This window comes from Meriones unguiculatus, chromosome X (genome assembly GCF_030254825.1).
Source record: "Meriones unguiculatus strain TT.TT164.6M chromosome X, Bangor_MerUng_6.1, whole genome shotgun sequence".
NCBI classification, from domain to species: Eukaryota; Metazoa; Chordata; class Mammalia; order Rodentia; family Muridae; genus Meriones; species Meriones unguiculatus.
In genome coordinates, this window is record NC_083369.1 from 57,215,170 (window position 1) to 57,242,063 (window position 26,894).

General features: G+C 37.0%; 1 protein-coding gene across 1 annotated transcript in view; it reads right to left on the reverse strand.

Annotated features, from left to right (window-relative positions):
• Nucleotides 1–1,112: 1,112 nt before the first annotated feature.
• Fam199x (family with sequence similarity 199, X-linked) overlaps nucleotides 1,113–26,894 on the reverse strand; it is a 46,590-nt gene continuing 20,808 nt past the window's right edge. Inside the window, exons 3-6 of the mRNA XM_021627592.2 lie at nucleotides 20,584–20,733; nucleotides 13,241–13,402; nucleotides 11,550–11,816; nucleotides 1,113–10,264 (exon numbers count right to left, since the gene is read on the reverse strand). Of these exons, the coding sequence (XP_021483267.1) occupies nucleotides 10,094–10,264; nucleotides 11,550–11,816; nucleotides 13,241–13,402; nucleotides 20,584–20,733 (750 nt within the window). The 3' untranslated portion in view covers nucleotides 1,113–10,093. The remainder of the gene's footprint in view (nucleotides 10,265–11,549; nucleotides 11,817–13,240; nucleotides 13,403–20,583; nucleotides 20,734–26,894) is intronic.

The window sequence follows — 26,894 nt, forward strand, 5'->3', positions numbered from 1 at the left end:
ACCTAGGTTTAGCTTCTGTAGCATAAGAGGGTAACATGAGTGAATCAGTGCGGGGAAGGTAAAAGACAAAATTGGCTGGGATGACAAGGTTGAAATAGGTATGGGCTATATGGGGATTCATTGTTATGTTTTGTCTAGTTAAAGTTTTTTTTTATAGTACACAGTTAAAATTACACAAACCCAGTCATATGCTAATTTTAAGATGAAAGAATTCATAGTGATTATAGCATCCTAGTGACTAAAGTCATGAAAACAAAACAAGAAAACAGTACTCTTTAAAGTGAGTACCACTGGACCTAAATCTATTAACTGCCAGTCTATTACCAAAAAACGTGGATAATGCAATATAACATTCCACTTAACATGAGATGCAAACTAATAGCAAGAGGGTATAATATTGTCAGGCTCAAAAAAGCAGTGACTCTATTACAATCTCCTATCACAAGAATTAATAAAAAAACTGATTCTATGACTCATACTTTTTATATTTGTAAGAAGTTTTATTTAATTATAGCATAATTACATCATTTATCCCTCCTCTTTCCCCTCTTCTACCCATCCCATATCTGACCCCACCCTTCCTCCCAAATTCATGGCTTCTTTTTTAACCATTGTTGTTACATATATTATACACAAACCAATATATAATGAAATATAATGAAACTACTGGTTATTGTTCACTGGAAGAATGTTAAGGGAAACTTTTCAATCTCTATAGCAGCACTCTCCAAAAGAATTTTCTGCAGTTGTGGAACATTTTTCAATGGTTTTGTTTTGAAATTGGTCTCACTGTGCAGCTCTGGCTGTCCTGGAACTCACTGTTGTAGACTAAGCTACCTTTGAATTCACAGAGACCTCTGCCACCCAAGTGCTGGGATTAAAGGCCTGTCCCTACCATCCCCAGCAACGTGGAACATTTTAGGCCCTGTGCATTCCAAAACAAAAAGTAGCCTAAAGTTGTGTTTGGCTATTAAGCACTTGAAATATTTTTGCAAGACTAAGGGACAAATCTTGAACTTTAACTTCAGTTCATTTACACAGTCATATATGTCTATCATAAAGACAGTACAGCTATGGAGTACCTTAAAAAGAAACACCCAGACACTCATACATATTTTACTTAGTATCTAACTCACATTTATTAAAAATGGAAAATTACAGACAACAAGAACATGACTGCCTTCTTCATTAGACAAGCTTAATTAATCTACTTGACTAAAAATTAACATATTTACTAACAAAAAACATTTTGAGACTAAGTCTATGACAATATATGAAACAAACAAACAAACAAACAAAAAGCTTAAGATTTTTCCAAAGGAGATAAGTGTCAAGAGAAAACACTGTTGGTTAAAAACAAACAAGTGTCAGCATCTACTTCAACACCCTGCTGGGTAGAATCTTTCAGAGTCCCTCTGTTTCAGGCTCCTGTCCTGCTCACTGTTCTCTCCCTCTTCTGATGTCTTTCCCATTTGCCTTTCTGAATGAGGATTGAGCATAGAAAGACCTGGAGGCAACAGGAGCACCACAAGGAGAACAACAGAACCAAAAATCTGGGCCCAGTGTGTGTGTGTGTGGGGGGGGGCAGTCTGCAGAGACTGATACTCCAACCAAGGACCATACATGGAGATAACCTAGAACCCCTGCACAGATGTAGCCCATGGCAGCTCAGTGTCGAAGTGGGTTCCCTTGTAAGGGCTATCTCTGACATGAACTAGTTGCCAGCTCTTTGTTCACCTCCCCCTGAGGAGGGGGGCAGCCTTACCAGGCCACAGAGGAAGACAATGCAGCCACTCCTGATGAGACCTGATAGACTAGGATCAGAGGGAAGGGGAGGAGGACTTCCTCTACTAGTAGACTCGGGGAGGAGGAGGGGAGGGGAAGAGGGAGGGAGGAAAGGATTGGGGAGGGGACTACAGTTGGGATATGAAGTGAATAAACTGCAATAAAGAAAAATAAAACCAAAACCAACCAAACAAACAAACAAAAACAAAACCCAAGACCAAAGATCCCAAACCAAAAACCTTAAACACACACACACACACACACACACACACACACAACCCAGAATGGCACCTGAATCTATACATACAACTGATCAGACATTTCTTTTCTTGAAACTGAACTTTAAAAGATTCTACAGCCAATAACAGAACATCAACAGCACAGGCTCTAAGATCAACAATCAATAAATGGGACTTCATGAAACTGAAAAGATTCTGTAAAGCAAAGGACACTGTCATCAGAACAAACCAACAGCCTACAGGGTGGGAAAGGATCTTCACCAAACCTGTATCTGACAGAGGGCTAATATCCAGAATATGTAAAGAACTCAAGAAGTTAAACACCTACAAACAAAGTAATCCAATTAAAAATGGGGTAGAGAGCTAAACAGAGAATTCTCAATAGAGAAATACTGAATGGCAGAGAAACATTTAAAGAAATGTTCAACATCCTTAGTCATCAGGGAGATGCAAGTCAAAATGACCCTGAGATTTCACTTTACACCCATCAGAATGGCTAAGATAAAAAACTCAAGTGATAACCCATGCTGGAGAGTATGTGAAGAAAGGGGAACTCTCCTCCATTTCTGGTGGAAATGTAACCTTGTACAACCACTTTGGAAATCAATCTGGAGCTTTTTCAGACTAGGAATAGTGCTAGCTCAAGATCCAGCTATACCACTCCTAGGCATATATCCAAAGTATGCTCAGCTATACAGCAAGGACATTTGCTTAACCATGTTTGTAGCATCTTTATTTGTAATAGCCAGAGTTTGGAAAACTACCCAGTTCTTCCTCAACTGAAATTGTGGTACATTTACATAATGGGACACTACTCAGCAATTAAAAACAAGAAAATCATGAAATTTGCAGGCAAATGGTAGGAATTAGAAAAAGATCATCTTGAGTAACCCAGAAGCAGAAAGACACACATGGTATATATTCACTTATAAGTGGATATTAGCCATACAATATTGGATAAACATACTAAAATCTATACTTGTAAGGAAGCTAAACAACAAGGAAGAACCTAGGGAAGATGCTCAATCCTCATTCAGAAGGACAAATGCGATAGATAGTGGAAGCAGGAGAAGACAAGAAACAGGATAGGAGACTAGCACAGAGGGCTTATGAAAGACTCTATTGACTGAGGTATTGAAGCAGAGGCTGAGACTCAGAGCCAAACTTTGGGCAGAGTGCAGGGAATCTTATGAAAGAAGGGGGAGATAGAAAGACCTGGAGGGGACAGGAGCTTCACAAGGAGAGCAACAGATCCAAAAAAACTGAGCCCTGGGAGCCCTGAGGAGAATGATACCCCAACCAAGGAACATGCATGGAGGGCCTAAAACCTTGGCTCAGACGTAGCCCATAGGCTCAGTCTCCAAGTGGGGTCCCTAATAAGAGGAGCAAGGGCTTTCTATGGCATGAACTCAGTGGCAGGCTCTCTGATCACTTCCCCCTTGGGGGGTGCACCCTTGTCAGGCCACAGAGGAAGACAATGCAGCCAGTCCTGAGGAGACCTGATAGGCTAGGGTCAAATAGAAGGGCAGAAGACCTCACCTATCAGTGGAATGGGGGGGTGCATAGGGGAAGTAGAGGGAGAGAGCATGGGATTGGGAGGAGATGAGGGAGGGGGCCACAGCTGGGATACAAGGTGAATAAATTGTAATAAATGATAATAATAACAAATTTAAAAAAAGATTCTACAGCAATATATAAAGAAAATAGATAATTTGTTTTTTGTCAACAGAAATTTCAACCTAATTTTCACTTACTGTGTGAATGATACTTTCTCTAGAAATCTGATCTTTTCGGATAAAATGTTTTGCTCATGATTGGGGGTGGGGATGAGACTCTCATAAAACAAGTTTAGAGAGTGTAATCGAACTCTGAACCAAAGAAAAGGGCAATTTACTTTTAATAGTGAATATTCCGGAATGGAGCTTTGAAAGGAGCTGATTCAGAGTATATAGCAGCAAACATCAGTGAGATTTTTAAAAGAGATACTTAATTAGTATGAGTACCTCAATTCTCAATAATTAAAATGACTCTTTTTATTCTAATATTGCATTAAAAAAACAGCTCTGCCACATAGCCAGCTTTAGTTACAATCATAAAACTCATTTAGATATAACTGCTAAAATATTTTCACGTGCAAGAAACTCAAAATAGAAACCAATTGTGTTATAACTATAGTTAATTCCCTCACACAGCTTCAAGAAAAGCCAGGTTTTATATACACTATGCAGTAAGTACAGAATGTACAGAAGACTGTCATCTATACAAAAGTGCATCAATATAGAATACATTTCACAGGAATACAGAAAAATGTCCTGATTAACAATCTGATACTTTACAATATTTAAGACTACTTGTAGATTCTCCAAACCAGTAAACTCCCTACTTGCTTTGGTTATATTGATGCTACATAACTAATTTTTGAAAAGAAGGGGAGGGGGAGTACCACAATTTACAACTCTTAACCACTTGAGAGATTTTTTTTTTGCATGTATTTGGGTTTATTGTTAATTTCTTTTGATAAAGGTCCTATTAAATTGTCAACACAAAGACTGGTGATTTTTACAAAACTAAACTAGTGCACTCAAGCAGGAAATTAAATTCACCTACTACAGGATGAGACACCATCAGCTCCGTTTTCCAAAAGCCTTGAAATCTCAATGTAAACCCAAGAAGTCAGCTTCAGTTAAAGAACAAGCAACTTTACAGAACAAGCCACAGCTGTTTTTTCTGAACAATTCAGCATCTCAAGGATGTACTTCTCAGCTGTTAATGCTACAATCACCTTGACACAGTCAAAACAGATAAGCATTAATTAAGCAATTCTTCCCTTTTCCATCCTAGCCATCACCACAAAAAAAGAACACAGATTTCCATAGGTTGCATTCACCACAAAGATGTAACTGAAGAAATCTGACAATAAAGAAAAACTACTACATATTGAAATAAAAAAGACCACACTGTTTTTTTCTGAGTTCGGCATGAAAGCCAAATTAAAATGAAATTTGCCATTGCCTGGTCTAGGTCACAACATCAGTAACCTCTATTCAAAAAATAGGTGTGCAGGGAGCTGCAAACAAGTTTCAGTACTGAAGAAATACAAATTTAATTGTAGTAAGCCAACTTGGATCTTGAGCTATGCCATGCAGCTGCCTTAGTCTTTACAGCCAGCTACGGAAATTGTCAGAGTTCCTTATAGGCCTCATAGAGATAGTAACTTATTTTTCAGAGAGCAAATTTAAATATTCCAAGGACTGTGCTCCAAACACTGTACTGACAGAAATGCCTAGCACAAAATACCTCAAAGGCTTCTTACTCATTTAATAGTGTCCAAATTTGAGATAAAATTTATCTTATTCTATCAAGCTTAAATCTACTGCAAAGCTAGATTTTTGCTCAAGTATTTATTTCCTAATAGTCCTTTTCAAGATAGGATTTATCTCTAATTTAAATATGTTGATCATCAGTGCATTCAACATCAACACTACTATTGAAACACAAAAGAACTATGCTATTACCTAACCCAAACAGACTTCATCCTCCATCAATACCAAAGAAGACTTCTTGAAGACAGAGTGCTAAAAGGTAATTTGGTAAAGGAAAGAAGATAGGGCACCCAGTAAATTACAAAAATGAATCCAAAGAATCCTAAAGTTACTGGAAGAACACTTGGTTCTTCAAGTGTTTTTGTCTAGACCCTAAAAGTTATATTTCCTGATAAAACTTACGTAGTTTAAAAAGGTATCTTCCCCAGGCATGTCTGGGTCCCAAACACCAGTGACTCTAAGGGGAAAGGATTACAGTTCCAGACCAGCCTGCACAACATAGCAATTCAAGACTAGCTTGAAGTATATAAGGAGATCCTATCTCAAAAAATAAAAATAAATAAAAAATAAATTTTAAAAAGAGGGAAGTAGAAAATATCCTGGCTTCAGACCTTTTTCCCAGTGGATAAAACAATACATTAACCAAAACTTTACATAAATTCAAGGCTCTTCAATAACTGGTGGATCAAAACTAGTTTTAAGCAAATGAATCTAATATCAGAAGGATTTTACTTTGTTTTATACTCTATTACTATTGATTAATAAGTTACTAATATCCAAAAACCATGAGCATTATATGAAATCAAATTATAATATTCTGATTGTTTGGTTTTTGAGAAAGCCTGATATTGATGAAAATGACACAATTCACTACCTTTAAGGCACGTGAGGCTACAGAGAAGCCATGAGCAAAAAATCTGCTAAGAGAACCGAAAACAAACAAGAATTCTTTAGAGTTTAAAACATGAAGATATACGATATATCTTATAATTTTTAAAACTCATCAGAATCTGGATACCTTTATACAATAGTTTCATATAATTTTTCTTTTTTGTGGGAATTTGCAACATTTAACAGCTAAAATAAATGAGCTGTCTAAAACTACACTATACATCATTATTTTATAAGTCAGTTTCTGGGATTTAATTCAGCAATATCTAACTTAACCAACCAACAGAACAACTCAGCGAAACTGCCAATGTCTACCAAAGAATGAAGAAAAAGTGTCATTTTACTTGATGTTCTTGGTCAGATAGAATGAACTAGCCCTTTATGACCTACTACATTCTAAAACAACACCTTCCTTTAATCCTTTGCAAAACGGTATAAAAATACATGCCATTTTGTTTAACTCCTTGTTCACACTTTTAAAAGCTGTAGTAAGGACCAACATACTCTTATAAGATCTAATAAAAAGTCTGAATAAATCTATAAAGAGGAGACTTATTCATTGCACCGTCAGTTCTGTACAGATGATAGCCAACAATGGAACAAATTATAGACTTCTCATTCATTCACTTATTTATCCACATATATTCATAATCTACTTCAATCATAATCACCCGCCATTTTGTTCTCCTTTTCTCTTTTTCACTAGAGCCTTTCATCTTCCCAAATAGTGGCCGCTTCTAGTTTCATGTCTTGCATTTTATTAAATCTAGATTTCACTTGTAAAAGAAAAAGGCAATGTTTGTGTTTTGCTCTGGCTTGCTTTGCTTAACATGATGATCTTTATATAGTTTCAACCATTTTCTTGCAAGACACATTATTCCAGTCTTCTTTATAGCTGAATACAACTCTATTATATGTATATAATAGAGTATATATCACATTTTCTTTATCTATCCATTTGCTGTTGGGCATCCATTTATTGGCTATTGAGAAGAGTACTGTGATAAACATCGAAGTACACATACACCTGTCATATGGTGAGTTCATTTATGGTGAGCATACACCCAGAGATGGTATAGCTTGATCATAAGATAGCTTCATTTGTACGTTTTAAAAATGAGAACTCCCATACTGATTTCCACTGGTACAGCCAGTTTATACTATCACCAACATTATATACAGGTTTCTTCCTAACAGCTGTTTGCTTTTGGTTTTCTTGATGATAGCCATTGTGACTGGAGTAACATAGAATCACAACACTTTTGACTTGCATTTCCCTGATTTTCCTTTTAATTAACTGATTAAGTAGGTTTTCCACTAAAAAGGAAAAAAAAAGATACTGACTGAAAGTTGTTTTAAAAATGCCACATAGATACTAGATTTAATAAATTACTGGTTATTTCCATAATTCTCTCTGAATTATCTAGATGACACATCTTAACTGATAACAGACCACAGCACATTAAAAAAAAAAAAAGACAGGAGAAACTTTCATCTTTCTGTGATAAATCTAGATTCTACTTGTAAAAGAAATCTAGATTCTACTTGTAAAATCTAGAAATCTGCTTTTGCAAGGAAAAAGAAAGAGTTTAATCTCTCTCTCTCTCTCCCCCTCTCTTACACCACAAACAAATCTAGTAGTTCTAGAACTTGTCTTTTAAATGAAAGTAGTATTTTCATTCTCCTCCAAATTGACTTTATATTCCAGTTCTAACATAAAGAGTGAATCTGAACTTAAAGAAAATTTCACAACACACTTCTATAAATAGTCAAACCTTTATAGACATTAAAAATCTGCACATGGCACTTTGGTAAATGTATTAAACAGTGATTTAAGTTAAATCTAAGATAAGAAGATTAAATGATTTGGGAGAGAGGAGAAGACTGGTCTTAAATTATATCCTGAACCAGTTTTGGATTTTCTTTTACTGAGCATCAACAAATAAATAGTTTTCAAGTGGGTGATGGATAAATGTTGCCCTATATCTCAATGCAGCCCATCTTCTTTAGAGAACAGGAAGAACGTGCAGATACTTCCTCTGCAGGATTTTGCTACTGCTAAAGAAAGCAGAGAGTTTAGATGTATTTGCTTCTCTTGTTTTTCTGTTTCTGCACTTGGAAGGGAAAACGGAATACACTTTTCATCAAGTATTTGAGGGTCTGACCCCAAGATCTCTTTGGTCCCTCTAAACTAGGCAGGAGTACCAAACTAGGTAGGAAGAAAGTCAGAAATACTATTTTAACTGAAAGCACACATATTCATATTTTTATTTTAGTACCGTTTTAAATTCTGATCTTAGTAGGCATTCAAAAGTTACAGGCAATCGAAAGAATTCAGCAATGCTGCAAGGTACTAATTTTTACCCTCAGTTTCAATTCTTTAATCTTCAAAGAAACAAAATTAAATTAAAAAATTTAATGCATGTAAAATTTTAGTAGCATTATGTAGCCCAAGTTGGCTTTCAACTAACAACTCTCTCCTCAGCCTCCTGAGTGCTAGAATTAAACAAGTGTGCCAACATACTATGATTAAATTTTCACTTTTAATTTAGTAAAATATAAGCCTTTTTATTAATTGAAAATTAAGAATTGAAGTTGTTACTCTTTTTGAAGAACTAAAGTTAAATGTTGTTAAAACCCTATTAATTTCTGAACTCCATAGTCTTTTTCAAAGATTACACAATCAGTTTGCCTTCTAAATGCTCTAATACAAATGAAAATCATGAAGGTCAGAAAGCAAGTTGATTGTCAGTAGTCTGAGTTTGTATCTTCTATGTGAATGTTCAAAGACATGTAGAAGAAGAAAAGGAATCAGACTATTTCTATGTTCATGATAATGAATTCTTCGAAAATATGATTAAATAAACTCCATGGTTTCACCTTTAGACTTAGGGTCCTATTAGGACCCAACAATGTTTGGGGACCACACTGCTTTGTATACTCATAGAAGTTTCTGAAGTCTGGTAGAACTCTAAGTGGGCTGTCAGTTAATCTGGAACATTAACCTGATCACATAACAAACATAAAATTGGAGATATGTTACATTAAAAATTGATAGATAAATGTTCTAGTTTGAAGATTATTTGATAGCCTAAAATTTAAGGATACAGTAGGAAAATTTGATTGGTATCATTGCCTAACTGGAATCTCCACTTGAAAATTAACACAGTATTAAGTCTAAAATTTCACTAATGTAATATTATTTTCTCAGTAGTTATCATGTGCAGAAATGATTCTCACCTGACACAGAGAAAAACAAAAAAAATTATCTAATTGGAAAAGATTAGGGCTTTTTTTATACCTTTGCATTAATCATTAATGAAACCGGAACTAAACCTAATGAAGGCACTATTGTAAACAGTAATGCATACCTCATGTGCAACCTTACCTCAAAAAAGATTTGTCCCTAGGAATTGAGAATTATACTATGGCCTTCTTGAAAAAATAAACTAAAAGCTCTTATCATTAAGACGGGAACTGGAGTACAGACTCTACACATATATTGACAAAATAAACTACTTCTCACCAAACTTTCAAAAGCTCAGTTAACCCCCATAAAGTTAAAGTAGTTAAAATGTTTACCAGTGGTCCTTAAATGAGAATAACCTGGCATAGGTTAAAACACAGTGCTGCTCCAGATCCTTACTGCCTGTAGGTCTGGAATGGGGCCCAAACACAATTCTAACATCTTTTCAGGTGATGCTGAAAGCTGCGGGTACTGGGTTTACTCTTTGAGAATCACTGGCCTAAATTATTAATGGTACATCAGCACAACCCTAACCAAAACGTTGGTCAAGATGCGTGTAAACTAATGAGAGAATAATGCTTGGAAAGAATTCGGATCAATTCACCCTATTACATCAAAACATCAACATCTGCTTCATGGTCTTCCTCAGTCACTTTCAAGGAGAGCACCTCTTCATTAAGGAAGAGCCCACTGAGCCTCTCCTTCCGGGCCTGCCTCTGCTCCTTCAGCTGCCTCTTGCGGAAGGCTTTCTGCTGTAACTTCCGCTGCTTGGATCGTTTCTGTCAAAGTGAGAAGTATAAGGTCAGTGAAGTTTAGACATTGCAATATGCAGTCTAGGGTTCTGTGACTCTAATCCTCTATTTTCTACATTTTAATTTGTTCAAATTTCTGTGCAGAATATTCGTACAGCAATAAGTAAGCCATTGGTTTAGATTTTAAAAAAATCTTTAAGTTTCTATGTTTATGGCATTTGACTCTTTTGGGTAGGAAGGGCTGATACTTGATCGTTTGAGCTAGCTATGGATAACAAGATGCTCTGTAGAATTCTATTTTTTTAAATCAAATTAGAGCATACTGGTATCAACATAGCAAAAATAAAATAATAAGGCACAGTCCTGAATGTACGATCCAAAAAACATTGCCTAAATCCTTATGCTTATGCTTTCAAGGTACATTTTACCCCAGAGTACTAAAAAATTTCCAGTGGCTATAAAAGAACATGCCTTTTTAATATTAGGCAAATGATATCTTAAAAGCCTGTTATGAACAGAGTGCATACTCCATCTTCATCACTAGTAAACTAATACCAAAATAGAATGAGCACATATCAACTTAAATCCCTTGGTAACTATCAAAGATGGTGTTGTTTCTTCTACTTTGATAAAGAAACAAAACAAAACAGGGAAGGAATCACTGTGTGTCTTCTGATCACCACTGGGTTCTCAAAGAGATGAGATTCTCTTTTCATTTTTAAATTGGCCCTATTTTGTGTCATTGCAGGGAACCATACATACTCCCATGCTGAACCACATAACCATTCCATATACACTTCAGCTTTCTTTTACAAGTGTTCAACAATAAGTTTCAACTATGAAAGAACAGAACGGACTTACAGAAAGCGTTATTATATTTAGTTAGTCAAGGAACAGTTAACGTTGAAACATCAAGAAAACACTAAAAATTCACATTCACACACACACACCAAAGACATACAGAACAGTTTTAGGAGCGAATAAACAGCAACATCAGCGACATAGTGAGATTCGCTCAGTAATGAGTTGCAATCATGAGAATTATCTATTTTCATATGTCCAGTATTTCTTACTGAAAACAAACATAAAAATCAGAGAAGATTGAAGGTACCATAGTTGTGGGTTAAGAGTATTTGAAAGCACTCATCTTAGAGTGTTTTGCTCAACAGCAAAGCATTCTGCTTGTTCAATCAAATGCTAAACCCACAGGCATCTAGACAGTGGGACAATTTTTAGTTTCCAAGAGATTTAAAGGAAAGCGTGCTAATGTTAATATTGAAAGGGAAAGTTCTGTATTGATTAGACATTTTACTTTTGAATCCCGAATCCGCTCTGCTGCACTTGCAGACAGGTTGCTGTCACTGTGTGCTCGACTCATGTTGGCACTGGAGTTTGAAGCAGAGTTTCCAACACTGGACCCACTGCTGCTTGCAGAACTGACCATGCTGGCACTGCTGCTGCTGGCGCTGGCACTGGCCCCACTCACTCCACTGGTGCTTGCACAGCTAAAGTTGCTTCGTTTCCAGGCCTCTCTTGTAGGCCGCTGGCGAGGGCTATGCTCCTTGATGTAGTTTCTGACCTTGGGACACACAGTCAAGCACTAGTAAGTATTGCACCTTGATATTCTACTCTCAAGATGCTGGAGAAAACAATCATAGTGCACTTAATCTGAAAGATGCCCAAAGTGCTAAAGATGTATAAAAGAAGTGCAATAAAAGGTCATAAGAAATATTGAAATATAGAAATAAATACAAGTCACATGCATTAATTCTGCCCAGCCTGAGCTTAATTACATTCAAGGCCAGTTTGGGCTATAGACTGAGAGTGTTTTAAAACAATACTCAAAAGATGGGTGGAGGAAGAAATGCATGAAGGAAGGGAAGAGAAGAAGGGAATAAAGGAAAGAGAACCAAGATACTGACACTGTTCAAAACTCTAGCAAATACACAGACCTATATTTAAAAATTATACAGTATTATATATAGCAAATGTTATTGACCTCCAGAATTTGATTTTTAAGAAAAGAACGCTGAAATTAAAGCAACAAAGTAAACAGATGTGGCTGTAAATTTTAAAAGGCCTCCACTATAAGATGTAATAAAGTTAATAATTCTGTCTCCAACTAGTGTGTATTTCCTCCTTAATTTTAGTGAGGGGCTCAATAGTACTTGATTTCAAATGCAACACATCAACTTACCTTACTAGAAAAACTAGCTGAAATGTGGAAAGATTCCTGTTGTGAAAAATGAGAGAATTTTCACAAATGCTAAACACAGACACCAAAAGTAGAGAATTAAAAACCTTTTTCGTTAAAGTGTGTGCCAGAGAAAACGTGCAGCAAAAAATGTTATTCGAAAGAGATCGGAAATGTACATTTCAAAACACCTGCACAGGCTCAGTGAGTCCACAGTGCAGCTCTTGTTAAGTAGGACTTGGAGGGTTCCTGCAGGATCTCATGTATTCCAGGCCGACCTTGAGGTCCCTAACCGTCAAGGACGGTCCTGAACTTCTGGTCCTCCTAGCTCTGCTTCCCATGTGCTGGGATCACAGGCCTGTGCCACCACTCAAGATTTTAATTAGTACTTTGAGTCTGACAATTCATCCGTTTTAAACTGAGTACAAATCTGGACCTTAGTCTAAGTCATCCCTGAAGTGGTGAAATGAGTTTCAAGACATTTATAACAAAAAGCAGGTTCTTCACTAGGTCTTCACTGACTAGAAAGGTACTGCTCTAAGAGACATAAAACTTCTTCAAACCACATGTTTCATAAATTATTGTCATTTTTTCCTTTGCAGTACTGGGGGTTGAATTCAGGACTCTGTGCATGCCCCTCTCTATTGCTAAGACACAATTCACCTCAGCATCATTTTTTTCTAACATTACATTTCACAAGTGATTCTGGGCTTGATAGTATATGAATACAAATATGATTACAGAAACCTACGTTTTTATAAGATGGTGGCATCACCAGTACATAAACAATATATATGCAGTTTACATACCTGTTTTAGTTTTTCATCTGTGAGACAGTTAAGTTCAATAATGAACTCACTGTCAGTAGGAGAGATCTGAGCAGAGGGATCGATGATTTTAATAATATCAAGCTGCTCCCGAAGGCCCATCTCAGTACTCACTTTACGGCTCAAATACTCAATATATTCTACCTACGTGAAGAAAAATTACAACAAACAATGCTATGTGAATAATGACAAATTTTAGACATGAGGAGAATTATTTTCTCCCAGGCTCCAATGAAAAAACAAGCACTGTCTGAATAAAAAAGTTGATTGTTCCTTGTTCCTTAGGATCATTGCTAAGATGGTATAATTTCATTTGTTTCCTGGGGGTGGGGGGGAAGGTGAAACTCAATTTCAGACAGATTAAAGAAATCACATAATTCAGTGGCTACACATAATTCACAGGCAATAAGGGTGCTCAATGTCCTCTCTACAAATATGATTTACTTTCCACATGCACTTTTAATTGAGAGTGATAACACCTGGGCTCCAAGACCAAGATGGCAATGACCACTGAGTACCATTTCTGAAGGGCAAAAGTTCTGAAGTTCCAAAATTAGAGAATGGATGGGTGACTGAAACCACAGCATCAACTTTGAAGCTTCCTGGGCTAGAGGGGACAAGCTGTGAGCAGGGACAGATTGGATCCAGGTCCCCCATGGACATGGAAGTCTCCCGGTTCTGAAAGTGGTGAACTGTCAAACCCCTGCACTTTCAACTGCACTTTCCTTTGTTCCACTTGCCCTGGCAGCACAGCAGCAGCAATGGGGAGTACATAATCCCAGGTATGGGGCGCCTCCTTAATAAAACAGCCAAACAGGGGACCCAAATCAGAGAGCAGAACACTGGGGGCTCTCTGATATTACCACCTACACCTGTGAGTGAGTTCTCAGCCCTCTGCACTTCCCACAGACACCTGCAAGTGAGTTCCCTGGCCCTCATTGCTTCCCACACACACTTGTGAGTGAGTTCGTGGGCCTCAGCACTTTCCACATAGGCCTGCTAGTGAGTGCTTCTGCAAGATCGGGTCCCTCTACACTAGCAGGCAGACACCGGATCCCTCCCACCCACACCCCTGCTGTGGGTAACATAGGGAACTCTGGGACAGCCTTCTCAACATTGAAGCCCCTGTTCTGTGGGTCTCCCAGTGGAGTCCAGGCAAAAAATCCCTGGAGCCAAGATGATGCAGCTCAGGGAGATCTGAGTGCTTGGAGCACAATACTGAAACAATACTGTGAACCACTGAGCCTTTCAGGGTACCTGCAAACGGCAAATAGCTCCTGCACCACAATCTACCCTTCCAGACAGGCACGCCTCCACAGACACTTTCCCTTGCACACTTGTGCACTTGCGACTTTCCTCCCTTAGCTGCATCTGAAACACCAACAACCAATCTCAAACTGGGGGACATCTTTCATCTTCCCAAAGAATACTTCAGACTCCAGAGACAAACAGACCCCAGTCTGCAGTACAGGCTCCAGGAAAAAACAGCAAAGACTACTGACCAGCAGATGGATAGAGGAATACATGAATAACCTCACAACCAAAAATCAAAAGCAAGCAAGCACACAAACACACTATTACCACAAACTCCACAATAAAAGGAACTAACATTCATTTGTCAATATTATCTATCAACATCAATGTACTCAACTCTAATAAAAAGATAGCCTAACAGAATGGTAGCAGAAACAGGATCCAACATTCTGCTGCATCCAAGAAACACACCTTTGCAACAATGACAGACACTACCTCAGAGTAAAAGAATGGCGAAAGTCATTCAAGGAAACAGACCCAGAAAACAAGCTGCAGTAGCTATCCTAACATCTAATAAAATAGACTTTCAACCACAATTAATCAAAAAAGATAAGGAGGGACGCTTCATTCTCATCAAAGATAATATCCACCAGGAAGACATCACAATTCTGAACATCTATGCCCCAAATACAAGAGCACCTGCGTTTGTAAATGAAACATTATTAAAGCTTAAATCACACATCGATTCCAACACCTTAATAGTGGGAGACTTAAACACTCCACTCTCACCATGGGACAGATCATCTAGACAGAAGCTAAACAGGGAAATAATGACACTTACAGAGGTCCTAAATCAAATGGACCTAATACATGTCTATAGAACTTTTCACCAAACTCAAAAGAGTATAGTTTCTTCTCAGCACCTCATGGAACCTTCTCCAAAATTGACCATATAGTCGGACACAAAGCAAGCCTCAACAGATACAAGAAGATCGAAACAATCCCTTGTATCCTATCAGACCACAATGGCCTAAAACTAGACCCCAACAACGATAGAAATAACAAAAAGCCTACATACACATGGGAACTAAACAACTCTCTACTCAATGACAGCTTGGTCAGGGGAGAAATGAAAAAAGAAAATAGAGACTTCCTAAAATTCAATGAAAATGAAGGCACAACTCACCCAAACTTATGGGACACAATAAAATCAGTGATAAGAGGGAAGTTCATAGCACTAAATGCCTTCAGAAAGAAGTTTGAGACATCTTATACAAAAAATTTAATGGCACACCTGAAAGCCCTAGAAAAAAAATAAGCAGACACACCCAAGAGGAGTAGAAGGTTGGAAATAATAAAACTCAGAACGGAAATCAAATTAGAAACAAAGAAAACAATTCAAAGAATCAAGGAAATCAAGTGCTGGTTCTTTAAGAAAATCAACAAGATAAACAAATCCTTAGCTAAACTAACTAAAAGATAGAGAGAAACTATCCAAATCAGCAAAATCAGAAACAAAAAGGGAGACATAATGACAAACTGTGAGGAAATCCAAAAACATCATTAGGTCTTACTACAAAAGCCTATATGCTGCAAAATTTGAAAACCTAAATGAAACGGACAATTTTCTTGATAGATTTTATTTACCAAAATTAAATCAAGATGAGGTAAATAGATTAAAGAGTACTACATCATCAAGTCTCCCTTCCAAAAAAAAAAAAAAAAAAAAAAAAAAAAGCCCAGGGCCAGATGGTTTCAGGGCAGAAGTCTACCAGACCTTCAAAGAAGAGCTAGCTCCAATTCTCCTCAAACTATTCCACAAAATAGAATCAGAAAGAACATTACCAAACTCATTCTATGAAGCCACAGGAACCTTGATACCTAAACCACATAAAGACCCACAAAAACAGAGATCTTCAGACCTATCTCTGTTATGAACATTGATGCAAACAACAAAATACTTGCAAACTGAATCCAAGATCACATCAAAGATATCATCCACCATGAGCAAGTAGGCTTTATCCCAGGCACACAGGAGTGGTTCAACATACGGAAATCCATCAATGTAATCTACTACATAAACAAACAGAAGGAAACACACACACACACACACACACACACACACACACGATCATCTCCTTAGATGCCAAAAAAGCATTTGACAAGATCCAACGCAATTCATGTTTAAAGTTTTGGAGATATCAGGGACACAACACACATATTTAAACACAGTAAAGGCAATATACAGCAAGCCTATAGCCAACATCAAATTAAACGGAAACTTAAATCAAGCCTATTGAAACCAGGCACGAGGTGAGGTTGCCTACTTTTTTTGTATCTCTTCAACATTGTACTTGAATTTCTAGCTAGAGCAATAAGACAACTAAAGATATAAAGGGAATACACATTGGAAAATAATAAGTCAACGTGTCACTATTCACAGAGGATATGATAGCATATAGGAGTGACCCAAAAATTCTACCAGAGAACTTCTTCACCTGATAAATGCCTTTAGCAAAGTGGCTGGATACAAAGATAACAACAACAACAACAACAAAACATAAAACAAACAAACAAACAAACAAACAAAACCCCCCACAAAAACCAGTAGCCCTCCTGTATACAAAAGACAAAAGAGCAGGGAAAGAAAATAGGGAAATTAAGGAAACAACACCCTTTACAATAGCCACTAATAACACAAAGTACCTTGGTGTGACTCTAACCAAGCATGTGAAACACCTGTATGAAAAAAAACTTCAAGCCTCTGAAGAAAGAAATTGAAAAAGGTATCAGAAAATGGAAAGATCTCCTGTGCTCATGGATCGGTAGGATTAACATGGTGAAAAAGGCCATTCTGCCAAAAGCAATATACAGATTCAATGCAATTCCCATCAAATACCAACACAATTCCTTACAGACCTTGAAGGAAAAATTCTCAACTTCATATGAAAAAACAAAAAATCCAAAATTTCCAAAACGATTCTGTACAACAGATGATCAGGAGGTATCTCCATCCCTGATCTCAAGCTGTACTATATAGAGTACAAAAACTATATAGAGTAATAAAAACTCCATTGTACTGGCAGAGAAACAGAATGGTGGATCAATGGATTTGAATAGGAGATGCAGAAATAAACCCACACACCAACCCTTGATTTTTAACAAAGAAGCAAAAACCAGACAATGGAAAAAAGATAGTATATTCAACAAATCGTGCTGGGCTTACTGGATGTCTACATGTTGAAAAATGCAAATAGATCCATATTTATCACCCTGCACAAAATTAAACTCCAAGTGGATCAAAGACCTCAACATAAAACCATACACACTAAACCAGTTAGAAGAAAAGCTGGCACAGTAGAGAACTTCCCGAACAGAAAAACAAAAGCACAAGCTCTAAGACCAACAATCAATAAACGGGACCTCATGAAACTAAAAAGCTTCTGTAAAGCATAGGTCACTGTCATCAAAACAAAATGACAGCCTACAAAGTGGGAAAGGATTTTCACCAACCCTTTATCTGACAGAGGGCAAATAACCAGAATATATAAAAAACTAAGAATAAACACCTACAAACTAAGTAATCTAATTAAACAATTGAGTACAGAGCTAAACAGAGAAATCTCATTTGTGGAATACCTAATGGCAGAGAAACAGTCCTTAGCCATCAGGGAGATGCAAATCAAAACAATCCTGAGATTTCACCTTACACACATCAGAATGCTATGATAAAAAACTCAAGTGACAACACATGCTGGAGAGGTTGTGGAGAAAGGGGAACCCTCCTCCATTGCTGGTGGGAATGTAAACTTGTACAACCACTTTGGAAATGAGTCTGGAGCTTTCTCAGACAGTTAGGAATACTGCTAACTCAAGATCCAGCTATACCACTCCTAGGCATATATCCAAAGTATGCTCAACTATACAAGGACATTTGCTCAACCATGTTCATAGCAGCTCAATTTGTAATAGCCAGAATCTGGAAACAACCCAGATGTCCCTCAACGGAGCAATGGATACAGGTATTGTACACTTACACAATGGAATACTGCTCAGCTAATAAAAACAAGGAAATCATGGAGTTTGCAGGCAAATGGTGGGAACTAGAAAAGATCATCTTGAGTGAGTAATCCAGAGGCAGAAAGACACACATAGTATATACTCACTTATAAATGGATATTAGCCATATAATATAGGATAAACATACTAAAATCTGTAGTCCTAAAGAAGCTAAACAACAAGGAAAACCTAGGGAAGATGCTCAATCCTCATTCAGAAGGACAAATGCAATAGATAGTGGAAGCAGGAGAAGACAGGGAACAGGATAGCAGACTACCACAGAGGGCCTATGAAAGACTCTATTAATTAAGGTATTGAAGCAGAGGCTGAGACTCATAGCCAAACTTTGGGCAGACTACAGGTAATCGTATGAAAGAAGGGGGAGATAAAAACACAAGGAGGGCACAGGAGCTCAAAAACAAGATCAAAGAAAAAAAAAATGAGCCCTGGAAGTCCTGCAGAGAATGATACCCCAAACAAGGACAATGCATGGAAAGGACCTAAAACCCTGACTCAGATGTAGCCCATAGACTCAGTCTCCAAGTGGGTTCCCTAATAAGGGAAGCAAGGGATTTCTCTGGCATTAATTCAGTGACAGGTTCTCTGATCACCTCCCCCTGTGGAGTTCAACCTTGGCTCTCCACAGAAGAAGACAATGCAACCAGTCATGATGAGACCTGATAGGATAGGGTCAAAGAGAAGGGGAGGAGGACCCTCCCTTTCAGTGGATTAGGGGAGGGGCATAAGTGGAGAAGATGGAGGGAGGGTAAGATTAGGAGGAGATGAGGGAGGAAGCGGGCCACCGCTGGGATACAAATTGAATAAATTTTAATAAATGATAATAAAAAAAGGAAAAAAAAACCAGTGTCAATACCCAGAGGCTGGAGAGATGGCTTAGTGTCTGTTCTTCCAAAGGACCTGGGTTCAATTTCTAGCACCCACATGGCAGCTCACAAGTGTCTGTAATATCAATTCCAAGGCATCTGACACCTTCACACTCTTGCACATTAAATACATCATTCAAGAAATTGTGGTACTTTTACACAATGGAATACTATTCAGCAATTAAAAACAAGGAAATCATGAAATTTGCAGGCAAATGGTGGGATCTAAAAAAGATCATCCTGAGTGAAGTAACCCAGAAGCAGAAAGACACACACCGTATGTACTCTCTCATATAGACCTGTAAGATAGTATAAACATACTAAAATATGTACACCTAAAGAAGATAAACAAGAAAGAAGACCAGGAGTAAGATGATTAATCCTCACTTAGAAAGACAAATGGGATGGACATGAGAAGTAGGAGAAAACAAGTAACAGGACAGGAGCCTACCGCAGAGGGCCTCTGAAAGATTCTACCTAGCAGTGTATCAAAGCAGATGCAGAGACTCATAACCAAACCTTCAGCAGAGTGCAGGGAATCCACGATAAAAGGGGGAGTTAATATGACCGGGAGAGGACAGGAGCTACACAAGGACAAAATATATCAGGGCACAGGTGTCCTCTATGAAACTGTTTCTCCAACCAAGGACCATGTATGGATATAACCTAGAACTGTAGCTCAGATGTAGCCCATGGTAGCTCAGTTTCCAAGTGGGTTTCCCTAGTAAGGGGAACAGGAACTATTTCTGACATGAACTCAATGACTGGCTCCTTTACCTCCCCCCCCACCCACTGAGGGAGGAACAGCCTCGATAGGCCACAGAGGAGGACATGGTAGCCAGTCTTGAAGATACCTGATAAGATAGGCTCAGAGGGAAGGGGAGGGGCATGCTACTCCTCTAGCAGTAGACTTGGAAAAGGGTAGCGAGGAGACGAGGAAAGGAGGGTGGGATTGGAAGGGAATGAGGGAGGGGGCTACAGTTGGGATACAAAGTAAATAACCTGTGATTAATATAAAAAAATAAAAATTATTAATAAAAAATCATTGGGATGTAAAGTAAATAAACTTAAGTAAAATAAAAAAAAAAAAAAAAGAGTGTCAACATCCAAGAATGTCAACATATTTACCTGCTCATCATTTGTCATCGCACTCCAAGCAAGTTCATCTAGATTCCGGTGTTTGTTTTTCTTTTTAGAAAGAAGGCAAGGTGAACTTGGAATACTGGGTATGACGTCAGAAAGTACATCACTTCCACTGGCAATGTCACTGCCTGGTAACTTTATAAAAGTAAGAAGTACTGGGGTTAAGGAAAATAAAAGTTGAAAACTACATTTAAATATGGTAACACATTTCATACATTTATTAAAAGATACTTTATCCAGGCATGGTTTGTACTCATGCCTGCAATACTCAGGAAGAATAGAGTGTGATCAGTAGTCTGAGGATACCCAGAGCTAAATAATCAGCCTCAATTCACCCTCACGTATAGAAGATCATGTGTCAAAAATAAAATAAAATCCACTCAATACAAGACTAATGGCAAATAAATATACAATCAGAGGATCTTTTAGGTAAGAGTAATACTGATCCATACCTCTTTTATACAAATGCACCAATGTCAGAATATTCTCTTTGAAACTATGCCATGAAAATATATTTTATAAAAAGAAGAAATTATAACTGAGAATTACTAAAACGCTAATAAGTTTCAATAATCACTAAGGTTTTTATTTTATAGTCGCAATACAATCCAAGTCCATAAAACACGAGTAAGCAGTAGTTAGTGGCCTCTATCACAGGAGACCTTAGTGATCTGCTACTAACTAATGTTATTAAAGACACATATCCCATGAATTCTTCTCCTCCAGTGCACAATAACAATTTAAGAACAACAAAAAGCAATTTAAAATATGCTGTTGATATAGAGCAAAAAAATCTCTTAGGTATAGAAATATTAGAAAAGAAAATGAAAACAAAAACAAAAGACATAGACAAGGGGGAAAAATTAAACCCTAAACACAGAAAAATCTAATCAGTTTAAAGAGAGAAAATTTCTAGAATATACCGCCTCTAAAAAGAGTGGATTACACAGCTTTATTAATGTATACTTGATAAACAAAAACTACACAATCAGTGTACAATTTAATATAGTTGAACATGTATATATATATATATATATATATATATATATATATATATATATACCCATGAAACCAAAACAGTCACATCAAGGTGATAGGCACAGAAATGTCATCTGAAACTTAGTTAATGTAATTTACTATTTTTAAAATATTCATAAGAAATCGGTAAAATCTATTCCTAGTAATTTTCAAAGAATATATTTAAGATTACAAGTTATATTAAGTTTTATTGTTTTATTGGCTCTATAATTTGCAACTATATATGACTCTGGATTATTTCTAGGCCTTGAAATTCTTCAAAAGACCAAAGGTTTAGTACGAAAAACTATTTGAAATTCTAACATACACACGGCACTATCATAGGTATAGGGAATTCAACAGAGTGGAAATCATGATCATTACATGAAAATTTTATACTTGGGAAGGTAACACAATACCATCCATATACAACTGCACAATGAAGCACATGATGGATATAAAAACAAGAAGCTCCTTGGGGTTCACTGGCCAATCAGCCTAAGCTTAACTGATGAGCTTCAGCCAATTCCTATACTTGGGCTGGAGCGATTTCTTGATGATTTAAAACATTTGTTCTTTCAGAGGACCTGGGTTTAGATGGTGGTTCACAACCATCTGGAATTCCAGTTCCAGCAGCTCTGATGTCCTCTTCTGGTCTCCACAGGCACCAAGCACATACATGGTACACAGACTTACATGCAGACAAAACACTCATTAACATAAACTAAATAAATCTAGAGAATATAAAAAAATACTTATGTTTTAAATTTTAAGAAAATTTTTCTTTCATCTCTGGAGACTGTTTGAGGTCAGACTATTTGATAAGCATTTAAATTTGAATCTTTGGTTTTGTTGTTTGGTGTAGGAGATAAGGAGTTATAAAAAGGAATGAATAACAGTTTGGTTAATTTTTTTTCAGGGAGAAGCTAAAACATACTAGAATACAAATCTTCATTCCTCTGTTCACTAGAGGTAACGTCTTTATTTATTGGTTGATTATTTTTTGAGTCAAGATCTCACTATATTTCAGGCTATATGGAGCTCTCAATATGTACCCCAGGTTGCTTTGTTCCTCCTGCTTCCTCCTCCCACATATTACAATTACAGGGATGAGGCATCATGCCTAGTGATCTTGTGTAATTCAGTTAATTTTCTCTGAGTCACAGTCTTCGGTGGAAAAAAAAGGTTAATGCCATCAACTTCAAAGGAAACTAAGAAGCTTACTTATAGAACACATGTGACACTTGATAAAATGTATTTTCTTTTTCCATTCCTTGCCATGGTTTCGGAGCACTAAAAAGGTAGTAAAAGGCCTTATAGAATTGTCCTATGTTACTAAATTCATTGGTTTATATTTTACAAGGTAGTGCTTAATGACATCAGAGCGAAAAGAAAAGACATTTGGGAAAGAAAAATAATTTAGTAAAACCACAGATGATAAAAACAGGGTGATGTTTTAAAAACTGACATAAATAATAGGAGAGAAACCAGGAGTGGTATAGCTCGATTTTAATCCTGGTACTTGGCAGGCAGAGGCAGGAGGATCTTTGTCAGTTTGGGGTCAGCCTGGTTTACACAGCAAGCTCCAGGACACCTAGGACTATGTAGAGAGACCATGTCTTGAAATAAATAAATATGTAGATGGATAGTAGATGCTATTTAAAAAAGAAAGAAAGGAAGGAAGGAAGGAAGGAAAATCAGTCCTGAGTATTTGAACAGGAAAACGAAAAGTACTTCTGTGGTATTTTCTAAGTGATAGTAACTTGATGAAACAATATAGAATGAAGAAAGATTGGAACTAGAAATGAAGCTTTTGTTATGATTTTACATATACTCTAATATAAATCAGCAGGAAAAATGGATGGGTGTAAAAATTTTGATAAAAGAAAATAATGTATAAATTGTTTAGGAACCTTCATTGCTCTCTGATTACTGACTGCTGATACAATGTGAGAAGCTGCCTCGAGATTCTACTTTGTGGACCTCCCCCCAGGATGGACTTTACCCTCAAAATATAAAAAATAAACCATTCCTTAAGGGGGCAAAAAAAGCCAGGTGTGGTGGCGCACACCTTTAATCCCAGCACTCAGGAGGCAGAGGCAGGTGGATCACTGCGAGTTCAAAGCCAGCATGGTCTACAAAGCAAGCCCAGGACAGGCAAGGCTACACAGAGAAATCATGTCTCAAAAAGAAACGAATAAACAAAAAGAGCTGGAGCAGCTGGGTCTTCATGTGCTTTCCCTTGTAAGTGGAGCAGGGGCAGCCTCTGACATGGACTCTGTTGCCTGCTCTCTGATCACTTTCTCCTGGAGGGGATGCCTCATGGGCCACAGGGAAAGAGGATGTGCTCAGTCCTGATATGACTCTACGCTCTGGGGTGGGTAGGTGAGGTGAGGAGGCTTCTCTAAGGCGTAGAGGAGGAAGGATAAGGAGGAAAAAGGAGGGAGGATGAGACCAGGAGTAGAGGAGGGAGGGACTTATGAACAGGATGTGAAATAAATAAAATTAAAATTAAAAAGAAAAAAGAAAAAAAGAATAAAAGAAAAAAAAAAGAGCAGCTGGGCATGGTGGTGCACGCCTATAATCCTAGCACTTGGGGAGGCAGAGACAGGCACATTTCTGTGAGTTTGAGGCCAGCCTGGTCTACAAAGTAAGTTCAGAAGAGCCACGGCTACACAGAGAAGCTGCCTCAGAAAAATAAATAAATAAATAAATAAATAAATAAATAAACCAAAAACCAAAAAGAGAAAAAAGAAAGAAAAGAGCTCTTTGACAACGAAATAGTTAACAAGGAATCTAATATTAAGAGCAGCTACAACTATTTTATGATAATAAGTCATCCAGGATGGTATACTTAAAGTCTTCAAGTGTTAACAATTTGTCTAGCTTAACACACTTATTCTCACAAATAATGGCATCCAAAGAGACTCATATAACCAATGACCAAATCTAAAGCAGGACATGAGTGCAGTATTTTCAAATATGCCAGGCATTTTAATGTAGTACGAAATAAGAATGCAATCTTGATATGGACAGCAGGGAAACGGGGTGTGTGCAAATATACTTTGAATAGACAACAGTTATTATTCACTATGTTAAAAGATGAGTCACAAAGGCTCATATACCTTTTCCATGAAAACACTATAACTGGAAGTTACATCACTGATCAGCAGCAGATAATGGGTTCTATGGAATAATAAAGTCATTCAGGTAAAATTTTCAAGTAGTCAATTGAACATATGGGACTAGAGTAACAGTTGTATAGCACAATTAATTATATGGGGCCCTATATATTTATTAGCAAAGTAATTTCCCACTTTATAACTGGTAAAATATTTCAAAATAAAATTTTTAATGAGTCCTATGCTTTATTTGTTATCAACTGTATTCAGCATATTTATAGCATAATCAGTATCTATGACCTTTGGAGAGAATTAAATCAAACCTCTGTCATATTTTCTGCTAGCTGCAACAGATTTCTATGAGCTACCTCATTTCTCTAACAGCTGATATGTACCTCTGGTTTAAAATATGAGAGCAGAATTACTCACTCTTTGCATTCTATAAACTTTTCTGCTCAACAAGATAAATGTTTTCTCAAAGTATGATTCATCAAATGTACCTTTCCAAAGAATATGTGAATCATTTATGTTAACTATTTAGTAGCACCAAAACATTTGCTCAAAAGTTTAAACAGGTGCAGATTTTAACCAAGAGTTAATATTTTTAACCTCTAACTATAACAATGATTTTGCTGTTAATCCCAATAATAATTTGTAGTCATCATCTTGCATAATTTACTTAATATCATTTTGAAATCTCAAAAGATGAGAAAGCATTTCAAACTTCCTAACATTTTTGAATGTTAAAAATATTCATGGGAATGGAATACATGAAAATCAATGGAAAATCTGCCTGGGAGTTGGCTCAGCAACTATGAGTCCTTGTTGTTCTTGCAAGTAGATCTCTGGAAAAATAGTAGCTTCTCTAAAAAGTAAGATCTTAAACCAGATGAAGCAGCACCTTAGTTTTTGCAGTGGCATTGAATCATTTTGCTTTGCTGATTCTTTCCCTTGCTTGAAATCCTTTAATTATTAAATACATGGGTAAATTAAGAAACAGTCCTCTCTGGGGGTACATTTTATAATATTTTCTCACTTGACATATGAAATCTCTCATGGTCTACCTAACACCTTTATGGTTATATACTATCTCTAGTATTAGATGGGCTATAACTTATGAAAGTGTTTACCTCATTTACATCTGCTTACTTATTTATTTTTTGGAGACAGCTTCTCACTATGTATTCTTAGCTGGTATGAAACTCACATAGTTTATATGTTAACTGTATATGTTTATAGTTATATATGTTTATATTATATGTTTACAGTTAACATATAGAGTAGGAAGATCGTAGATCTTGAACTTACAGAGATCCACTTACTTTTGCATCCCCTATCACACTGACACCAAGCCTATCACGGTGTGTGGGTTGTTTGCCAAATTGATTGAATAAAAATCAAGTAAAGGGACAAAGCCACTAGGAATTCTTGTGAGAGATTTTCTTTATTGGATTGTATAAAGTGGGAAGATCCACCTTAAATGTGGGTGACAATCCAAATAAAAGTAAGAAAAAGTGAGCAGTGTGGTGGTGGTGCTCACCTTTGATCCCAGCACTCAGGAGGATCGCTGTGAGTTCGAGGCCAGCCTAATCTACAAAGTGAGTCCAGGACAAGCAGGGTTACGTAGACAAACCCTGTCTTTGAAAAAAAAAAAAAGCCACCTTAAGTAATCATTTAAAAATAAATAAATAAAAAAGAAAAAATTGATAGCTAGAAGAAGAAAGCTTTCTTTTTGACCTGTTGACTTCACTCTTACCGGCAACTTCATTTACTCTGCTGCTACTGCTTCTGCTCTACAGTTTTGCTGATAATAAAGGCCAGTATTGGGCTTCCAAATTGACTGATGACTGGTGGCTCTCCATAAACCCTCCAGACCTTTAGCACTAGATTGAGACTACTGAAACATCCAGCTTAATGGACTAGGCAACTACCAGGTTTCAGCCTTTCCATTGTGAGACAACCATTGCTGGATTACTCAGACAACACCATGTAAGTCAATATAATAAGTAAGTCTCCATTTAATATATGTTCATTCTATAAGTTCTGTTTCTTCAGTGAACCCTGGCTAATACAAACACATAAGAAAACTATACACCGGTGTGTGTCCCTTACAATTATGAAAATAAATGTAAAACTTCCTTAGCAAAATACTATAAA